Source organism: Microcebus murinus, chromosome 18, assembly GCF_040939455.1.
Source record: "Microcebus murinus isolate Inina chromosome 18, M.murinus_Inina_mat1.0, whole genome shotgun sequence".
NCBI classification, from domain to species: Eukaryota; Metazoa; Chordata; class Mammalia; order Primates; family Cheirogaleidae; genus Microcebus; species Microcebus murinus.
In genome coordinates, this window is record NC_134121.1 from 57,769,109 (window position 1) to 57,778,397 (window position 9,289).

Sequence of the window (9,289 nt, forward strand, 5' to 3'; positions counted from 1 at the left end):
ATCACCCTGAGACGGGCCTCCCACCAAGGAGGGGAGGCCCAACGCCGGGACCTTGGGACCCACCACAAAGGCTGGTCCTGTGCGCCCACCCTGCTCCTCTGTGCCTCCCAGGATGCCCTTCACCATCTTCCAGGGCGGCATGCCACGGGCCAGCTACGGGGACCGCCACTGCATCTCAGTGGTCCATGATGGCCAGCAGACGGCCTTCGACTTCACCTCTCGTGTCATCGACTTCACCGTCCTCGGCGAGGCGGACCCCGCGGCTGGTAGGAGAGCTTCCCGAGCGGGTGTGCGAGGTTGGGCGTGGGAGGTGCGGGCAGGTGCAGGCGGGGACCTGCACAGGCATTCCCAAGCCTGCCAGTGTCCTGGGTGGCTGAGCCTCGCTGCACCCCTTCTTTGTGCCACCACAGCCAGCAGTCCCAGCCAGCTCCTTTCTCCCGCTTCCTGCCATCCTCCTCAGCTGGAGGCCCAGCCCGGCCTCACCTCCTGCCTGCCCCAGGCTCTCTCTTGCCCTCCCGGGCTCTGGCGGGACTTAGCCCGGGGGCGGGTCTGCCCTGTTGGGTTTAACGCCCACCCTGCTGAGGCAAGAGGGCCCTGCCTACACGTGGTGAAGCCTTCCTTCTGGGTGGGGCGGGAGGGGGTCGTGTGGGGCTTCTCTGGGCCACCCTCCTGGAGCTCCGGCAAAGCAGCAGAGCCCTGAGTCAGCCTCACAAGTTGGGTAACAGGCAAGACCAGAAAGGGCAGAAACCTGGAGGAGGCCCCAGCCGTGTTCCGGGAGGGAGGGCCCTCTCCTAATGGCCCCACGAAGGACAGGGCTGCTCGGGACACCTGCCTGTGTTCTTGCGGCCCCTCCACCGCGGAGGGGGCTCCAAACCTGCTTCCTTCCTTCTCAGCCTCATTTCCCTCCTTACCCTAGATGCTGGGAGCACAGAGCCCGGGGCTCCTGGGTGGTTGAGGCCCCAACTATCCTTGGCCAGCTGTGCCTGGTCCCCACCCAGCAGAGGTCAGGAAGGCGGGGGAGAAACTCGCAGGGCTACATGTTTAAGTCTAGTGGCTTTCTAGGCAAGCCACCTTCCTGTGACTATCTGTCTGTGTCCCCAGTTCCTGCAGAGCAGGGTATGGGCATGGTGAGGAGTCCCCCCCCCATGGCAAGACGTGGGTACCCCGAGGTGTGCGTGTAAGTGCTCGGCCTTGCAGGGCCCGCCCAGGTGGTCCTGGTCAGCAGGCCACCGTGTGCCAAGTCCTGTTCCAGGACAGACAAAGCCCTCACTCCTGTGGAACGTAGATTCCAGTGTGGGGAGACCAAGCCTGCAGGTGGACAGATGATGTCAGAGGCGAGAAAAACCAAGGCCAGGTGGGGTGGGGGGTGCCGATGGAAGGAGGGCTCCAGAGTGACGGGGAGTGACGCCAGACGTGGCCAGCACCAGATCACACGGCCGTGGGGGCCCGGGAAGGACTCCGGGCGAGTTTGAGAGATTCGGGCCCACACCCAGAGTGCCGTGATCTGGCCTCCGCCCAGAAAGGGGCTGTCTGGCTGCAGGGGGGGGGGCATGGAGTGAGGGTAAGACAGGAGCCCCGTGGGCATCAGGGGAGGGACGATGGTGGCTGGGGCTGTGACGGAGTGTTAGAGCACTGGCTGAGCATCCTGGTCAGGGCCTGCACTTGCTTCTGTAGAGGGCTGGGTGGCAAATGTCTTCCCTGTCACCACACCACAGTCCTGCCCCTGCAGAGTGGGTGCAGCCACAGACAAGATGCCCCCAAGGGGTGGCCTGTGTCCTAAGACAGCTTTGTTTACAGAAATAGGCAGTGAAGTGACCCCTTGTGTGGGAGGAGAGGTGAGTCAGGGTGTGTGGCTTGAGCTTCAGGAAGCCTGGAGCAGGCTGGGGAGGGACAAGCTCCGGGTGGGTAGGAATGATGTTGGAGGACTTCTAGAGGTGACACTGAGTGGACAGCTGGGGCTTAGGAGTCTGGGACGCAAAGGAGAGGTCTGGAAGATGCATGCCTGGAGTCGCTGTGTGTGGAAAGCCATGGGACCAGAGGGGGCCGTCCGGGCGGTGAGGGAGACAGGGCACCTGGGGCAGGTAGAGGCGTGGAGTCTGGTGGGATCCAGCGAGGGGAACCTGAGGCGCATTCGTGGGGTGGGGGAGCTGTGGGAGGCAGAGTGAGGACAGGTGCTTCAAGAGGGGTTGTGGTCAGTGGTGTGAGGCCCAGGCAGGTGCAGGTGGGCACTTGACCTTACAGGGCAGCAAAGTGGGGTCACTGGTGACCTAGACTATCGTTTTTTTTTTTTTTTCTGGGGACAAAGGCCTAGGTGTGGAGGACTCAGAAGAGAATGGCAGGGAAGGACGGGGTCAGAGAGGATGGGCCACTGTTCAAGAGGCCGTATGGGGCAGGGGAGCTCACTCGGGGATGACCATCCCGCCCCCAGGGGCTCTTGAGCAGGATGTGCCAGGCTGTGTGGGACGTGTGGCCAACTGAGGCTCCCAGAGCATGCTGACTTAAGGTGGAATCAGAGGGGTCAGCTGGACTAATGCTTTGGGCCGGTGGTCTGGGGAGGAGGGGGCCCTTCCCAGGTGGACGAGGGCCCAGGGCCTCCGAATGGGTGGCACCTGGTGAGATCGGTCTGGGCTGGGGAAGAAGGCACAGGGAGCTGGGGGGTGAAGAGAAGATGAAACGAAGGTTTCGTCACCAGCACACATTCACTGAGCACCGACAGGCCAGGCCTGAGTGAGGCGGTTGCATGCAGTAAGAAAATGCCACCCTTGGCCGTGTGTGCTGAAAGCCACGCCGGCTTCTGCCCGGCTGGAGAGAGGCAGCAGCGCATCGGGGCCTGGGCTGGATGCCCCAGGCAGGGAGAGCAGGGCTGTGCCGGAGGAGCCGGGACGAGGGTCCGCAGGTTCAGCTGCAGGGCCCTGCGTCCCTTTCCTGGTCGTGGCCCTGCCTGTCAGCCCTGGCTAGAGCCCCGATCCCAGCCCAGTATGTCCCTCCCTGGGAGCCCCGTGCTGCTCAGCTCTTGGCAGCTTTGGGCACAGAGGCAGGGCTGTCCCCACACCTCTGCCCTCCCGGAGGTGGGAAGACTGTTCGAGCATCCGAGAGCAGAGCTTCCCAGACCGCGGATTCCCCGCTGCCACCCTGGAGCTCGTGGCCCCGCAGTGCTGGGCGGCGGGCTCCTGGCCCCTGACCCTGGGCCTGTACCCTCAGCCTTTGACGACCCCTACGCCCTGGTGGTGCTGGCCGAGGAGGAGCTGGTGGTGATCGACCTGCAGACGGCGGGCTGGCCGCCGGTACAGCTGCCGTACCTGGCCTCGCTGCACTGCTCCGCCATCACCTGCTCCCACCACGTCTCCAACATCCCCCTGAAGCTGTGGGAGCGGATCATCACGGCCGGCAGCCGGCAGAACGCGCAGTTCTCCACCATGGTAGGTCCAGCCCCTGCCCCGCCCGCGCCTCTGCCGAGCCCTTGCACCGACCGCTTGGTCTCCTCTAGGAGTGGCCCATCGATGGCGGCACCAGCCTGGCCCCAGCCCCGCCCCAGAGGGACCTGCTGCTCACCGGGTAGGTGACTTTGCCACCTTTCCTCTTCCCGGTGGGCTGTTGGGGTGGGAGCAGAGCCCAGAGGTGGGTGCGCGGGCCCCTGGGCGCCCCGGCCGCATCCTCTCACGGCGGGCAGCGGGCTGTGCCCACAGGCACGAGGACGGCACGGTGCGGTTCTGGGACGCCTCTGGCGTCTGCCTGCGGCTGCTCTACAAACTCAGCACGGTGCGTGTGTTCCTCACCGACACGGACCCCAGTGAGAACCTCAGTGCCCAAAGCGAGGACGAGTGGCCCCCTCTCCGCAAGGTGAGGCCAGAAGCCTGGGACCCAGGGAGGGTGGGGATGGGCTGGGTCCACCCCCTGTGACAGCTCACAGGGCCCCTCTTCCTCGTCAGGTGGGCTCCTTTGACCCCTACAGTGACGACCCCCGGCTGGGCATCCAGAAGATTTTCCTCTGCAAATACAGTGGCTACCTGGCTGTGGCAGGCACGGCGGGGCAGGTAGCAGGCTGCATGGGGTGGGGACCGGGGAGGGGTGGGCAGGTGGCTGGGCAGCATCCAGGCCTGTGAGCTCCCTTCTCAGGATGGGGGACACCCTCCCAGGCACCCCCCCCATGGTGTCATCCAGGGGCTCATCCTGTCATTCTGCACTCTTCCTCGTGGATGGTGGACACTCCATCCCATCAGCGGGATGTCCCTGGGACGGTGGTTCTGCCTCCAGAAGTCAGAACGAAGGGCCAGGGCTGGACAGAGGCCCCTGGGCCTGGGCATGGGTCCCGGGTCCTTCGCTGTCCCACGTCAGGACTCCTGAGGTTCTGCTGTCCCGTCGCCGGGGCTTGCTGAGCCGCCCGCCGCCCACCAGGTGCTGGTGCTGGAGCTGAACGACGAGGCGGCGGAGCAGGCGGTGCAGCAGGTGGAGGCCGACCTGCTGCAGGACCAGGAGGGCTACCGCTGGAAGGGGCACGAGCGCCTGGCTGCCCGCGGGGGACCCGTGCGCTTTGAGCCCGGCTTCCAGCCCTTCGTGCTGGTGCAGTGCCAGCCCCCGGCCGTGGTCACCTCCTTGGCCCTGCACTCGGAGTGGCGGCTCGTGGCCTTTGGCACCAGCCACGGCTTTGGCCTCTTTGACCACCAGCAGCGGCGGCTGGTGTTTGTCAAGTAAGCAGCATGGCTGGGGCCCGGGGCCGGGATGACGGGCTGGCGAGGACGTCCCCAGGCCTGGCAGCACTGACGGCCAACGTTCCCCCTCCAGGTGCACGCTGCACCCCAGCGACCAACTAGCCTTGGAAGGCCCGCTGTCCCGAGTAAAGTCCCTCAAGAAGTCTCTGCGCCAGTCGTTCCGGCGAATGCGCCGCAGCAGGGTGTCCAGCCGGAAGCGGCGGCCCGTGGGCCCCCCAGGAGAGGTGAGGCCAGAGCCCGGGCCCAGCTCGGAGCGACCAGCTTCGGGTCTACAGCAGCCCTCCTCCCAGGGCCTGCTGCGCCACGAGCAAGGCCCTGGGTCCGGGCCACATAGGTTCACCATGCGTGACCTGAGATAGGTCACACTGCTTCTCTGTGCCTCAGCGTCCCCAAGTGTAAAGGGCAGTGACTGTAGTACTTACCTGAGAGGTCAGTCCAGGAAATATCGGTGACTTCCTTGTTCTGCCCCTTTGTCCCTCCGCTGTGCTGGGAAGCCAGGCAGGCTCCTCTCGGGACACCTCCCACTTGGACAGGGTCCCTTTGGATGTAGGCCAGGCAGGTGGTTGTCATGGCTGCGGCTAGTCTTTCCCCGGAAGGATCGGCATTGAACCAACCAGAGCCCCTGGGAGGTGGGGCCGGAGCCAGCCCTCAGGCCAGCCAACCCGCCGCAGGTGCAGGAGGGCAGCGCCAAGGCGGAGCGCGCCGGCCTGCAGAACATGGAGCTGGCGCCCGTGCAGCGCAGGATCGAGGCCCGCTCGGCAGAGGACTCCTTCACGGGCTTTGTCCGGACCCTCTACTTCGCCGACACCTACCTGAGGGACAGTGAGTGGCTGGCCTGGGATGGGGGGACATGCTGGAGGCTCTTGTCTGTCGGGAGCTGAGAGGGGGTCCCCCTGTGAGCAGGGGCAGACCGCAGCCCCCGCCGACCCCTCTCTGCCCCCGCCTGGGCCTCTGAGTCGGCCCGCCCTGGCCTCACATCCAGGCTCCACGCCGCTCTAGAAGCGTGGCCTTGCACACGCCACTCAACCTTTCTGGGCCTCAGTTTCTCCCTCTATGAAGTGAGCTCTTCCTCCTAGAGTGACTGTGGATGGGGTGACACAGTGCCTGCTTGTCCCCGGTGGACGTGCAGGAGCATCTGCTTCCCTGCTGGTTGTCCCCCGCCAGGTGGGCTCTCTGCTGCCGTTTCCCAGCAAGTGCCGGCTGTCCTGGGTCCAGGACCCTGTGTATACGAGCCCGTGTGGCTGTCAGCCACCTTCCCGACCTTCCCTGGGAGGGAAACCTGGGACGTGGGCCCAGCTGCCCGGCTCCCCTGAGTCCCAGACCTTCGCTGCTTTGCAGGCTCCCGCCACTGCCCCTCGCTGTGGGCTGGCACCAACGGGGGCACCGTCTACGCCTTCTCCCTGCGCGTGCCCCCCACCGAGCGGAGGATGGATGAGCCAGTGCGGGCAGAGCAGGGTGAGTGCTGGGCGGGAAGAGCAGGAGGCTCGCAGGCTGCTGGGCCTGGGCGGGTGGTGGCCCCCGCCTTGTTATCCCCCCACCCGCAGCCCTGCCACCTGCCTCCTTCCTGCAGCCAAGGAGATCCAGCTGATGCACCGGGCGCCCGTCGTGGGCATCCTCGTGCTCGACGGACACAGTGTACCCCTTCCCGAGCCCCTGGAAGTGGCCCATGACCTGTCAAAGAGCCCAGACATGCAGGGAAGCCACCAGCTGCTCGTCGTGTCAGAAGAGCAGTTCAAGGTGCCACACGGGTAGCTGCAGGGTCCCTGGAAATCCCTGGGGCATCCAGGGGCCTCAGACCCTGGGCACAAATGTGAATGCTGGGACTCATGAGAAGTTGTGTCTGAGGGGCTGCAGAGGCACAGGAAGGGAGGGGAGAGGCCTTGGGTCCCTGCACCCCAGGGTCAGAGGCTGGGACTGAGGCAGGACCTCTGTCTGTGGAAGGGACAAAACCCAGACATGGAGGTCGATGACCCGGGCATCCTCCCAGTCCGAGGCTGGGGGAGCACTGAGCCCTAGCGGGGTTAGCTAGGATGCTGGAGGTGTCAGCAGCAGCAGACTGTGCGCGGGCCGAGGGCGTGACCGGCCACCCCGTGCCCCCAGGTGTTCACGCTGCCCAAGGTGAGTGCCAAGCTGAAGCTGAAGCTGACGGCCCTGGAAGGCTCTCGAGTGCGGCGGGTCGGCGTGGCCCACTTTGGCAGCCGTCAAGCCGAGGATTATGGCGAGTACCACCTGGCGGTCCTCACCAACCTGGGCGACATCCAAGTGGTCTCACTGCCCCTGCTCAAGCCCCAGGTGCGCTTTAGCTGCATCCGCCGGGAGGACGTCAGTGGCATCGCCTCCTGCGTCTTCACCAAGTACGGCCAAGGTGTGTGAGCAGGGAGGGGCAGGTGCGGGGGCAGGTGCGGGGCCCGGGCGCTGCCGGGGTGGGCAGGGGCGCTGCAGCTGGGGTGAGGCTGGGTTGGCCTGGTGGGGGGAGCTGTGAGGGAGGCCCCAGGCATTACTCCCATCTTGGCAGCTCCAGGGCCCAGGAGCCCCAGGTGGGCCTCACCTGCCTCTTCCTCCTCCCCCAGGGTTCTACCTGATCTCCCCCTCTGAGTTCGAGCGCTTCTCTCTCTCCACCAAGTGGCTGGTTGAGCCCCGGTGTCTGGTGGATTCGGCAGAAACCAAGAGCCACAGCCGCCCCGGCAATGGGGCAGGCCCCGGGAAGGCCTCGGGCCAGGCCAGGTGGGTGGAAGGACCAGAGGCCTCCCCAGCCTCTCCGCCTGCTGCTCCCCTGAGATGCCTGAGCTCCCTCCACTGACTGGCCAGAGCCCCCATCCCCGCCCCAGGCTCTCTGCACCTCTTCCTTGTCCCCTCCCTCCGTGCAAGCTGCCAGTCCAGGGCAGGGCTCGGTTTACCCCCCAGGGTTCCCCTCCGTGGGTGTCCAGGCCAGCTGACCTTCATTTATTCATCATGGGAACGGGGCTTCCAGGGCCAGGGCAGGGAGCCCGGGGGCCCTGTCCTCACGCTCTCTCCCCCACAGGAACTCAGGGAGCCAGAGTGATGGCGAGGGTAAGACGGGCCTCCTGGGGCTGGGCGGGAGGGAAGGGCACCCCCAGGGGAGCAGGCACTGTGGAGGCTGGGAGTAGAAACAGCATTCCCTCCAGCCCGGGGCTTGGGGGCTCCCGGCACCCCCACCTCGGTAAGGGGAGAACCGGGTGGAGGAGGGCCCAGGGCGGGGCTCCCCTGACCCGGCCTCTACCGTCCAGAGAAGAAGCCAGGCCCCGTGATGGAGCACGCTCTGCTCAACGACGAGCGTGAGTCGGGCGGGAGTTGGAGGTCGGCACGAGGGAGGCGGGGAGGCTTGGAGGGCCGGGGTGCAGCCGACCTGTCTAGCGCCCCATGGTAAATAAAGGAGGAGAAGGGCTGCTGGCTGCCAGCCTCACCGGGCCTCTGTCCCCCACCCCCGGCCTGCAGGAGTCCTGAAGGAAGTGCAGAGCACGCTGGAGGGAGACCGAGGGTGAGTCACCGCCCGGGCTGGGAGAGGTGTCAGGAGAGCACTGAGAACGCGGGGCCCCGTGGATGGTGACTCCCCTGTCTCTGCTGATGCAGGAGCTATGGCAACTGGCGTTCTCATCGAGTGGCCGTGGGATACAGCCTCAGCAATGGGGGAGGTAGGGGCTCTGGCGCTCGGACACTGCTGCGGGGGGCCGTGCTTCCCGGGAGGGAGAGGGGGAAGGGCCCGGGCCCTGAGCTATGCTCCAGGTGTCCTGGAAACCGCTGTGTCTGGGCTCAGAGTGGGTGACTGAGGTGTCCCGTCCTGCCCAGGGCCACCCTAAGCTGCTGTCCCTCCATGTCCTCCAGCAGAGTGAGCAGGACGGGCGTCCAGGCTGCGTGAAGAGCACACACTACTGAGGGCCCTTCCTCGGGGCCCTGCCTGGCCGGAGAGGCCCGTGCGCTGGGCTGGGCCAGGGGCTGGGGGCGCCACCGGTTTCCATCCTGCAGCTGCTCCTGGCCTTGGGCAGGGGGAGGACCCGGCCCCTGGGGCTGCCCCTATGGGGCCTCAGCCCCTGGGTCAATGTTGCACAGTTTTATTCCTCCCATCCCCCCTTTTTGTAGTGGGCTGGGGTTTAAATTATAAAATTTAACTGCCTCTGGGTGATAAAGTTTTTAATAAACACCTGTTACCTCTTCACTGGACTTGTCCACCTGCTGTTTCAACTGCACAGACATTTTCCCCGTAAATGCAAAGCCTTAGCCGCAACCTTGCCCTTCCCGCTGGGGTCTGGCCTCTGGCCCAGGCTGGCGGCCAGGAGAACCCGTTCAAGCTGTTTGACTCGGAGCAAACCGAGCTTGGGCGTGTCTCAGCACCCCTGTGCGTTCTCTGGGAACAAATGGCAGGTGTGAACCATCTGGAGCCTGTGTCCCTGGGTTCGTGCCACCCCTGGCTGGCTTTTCCCTGCAGTCAGGAGGGGAAGACACCTACAACATCTCAAACTTGGTGGCTTTTTCTGGACGTCAGGGGGACTGTGGGGTGCTACTCAGGTGGGGGACAGTACCTGGAGGTGAGAGGCCTTCCCCCTGGTCCCCTTAGTGGGGGG

General features: G+C 65.6%; 1 protein-coding gene across 4 annotated transcripts in view; it reads left to right on the forward strand.

Annotated features, from left to right (window-relative positions):
• The window catches only part of LLGL2 (LLGL scribble cell polarity complex component 2), a 37,171-nt gene extending 28,288 nt beyond the window's left edge, over positions 1-8,883 (forward strand). For 2 of the 4 annotated variants that reach the window (XM_012778814.2, XM_012778815.2), the window contains 17 exons: positions 112-266; positions 3,202-3,419; positions 3,488-3,555; positions 3,687-3,840; positions 3,930-4,034; positions 4,396-4,688; positions 4,783-4,933; positions 5,381-5,531; positions 6,048-6,164; positions 6,280-6,446; positions 6,810-7,074; positions 7,280-7,433; positions 7,732-7,760; positions 7,958-8,005; positions 8,166-8,208; positions 8,301-8,362; positions 8,517-8,883. In XM_012778814.2, coding sequence (XP_012634268.2) covers positions 112-266; positions 3,202-3,419; positions 3,488-3,555; positions 3,687-3,840; positions 3,930-4,034; positions 4,396-4,688; positions 4,783-4,933; positions 5,381-5,531; positions 6,048-6,164; positions 6,280-6,446; positions 6,810-7,074; positions 7,280-7,433; positions 7,732-7,760; positions 7,958-8,005; positions 8,166-8,208; positions 8,301-8,362; positions 8,517-8,527 — 2,191 coding nt within the window. In that variant the 3' untranslated portion in view covers positions 8,528-8,883. The remainder of the gene's footprint in view (positions 1-111; positions 267-3,201; positions 3,420-3,487; positions 3,556-3,686; positions 3,841-3,929; positions 4,035-4,395; positions 4,689-4,782; positions 4,934-5,380; positions 5,532-6,047; positions 6,165-6,279; positions 6,447-6,809; positions 7,075-7,279; positions 7,434-7,731; positions 7,761-7,957; positions 8,006-8,165; positions 8,209-8,300; positions 8,363-8,516) is intronic. The other 2 variants (XM_012778816.2, XM_012778817.2) reach the window with 2 other exon arrangements.
• The last annotated feature ends 406 nt before the right edge of the window (positions 8,884-9,289 follow it).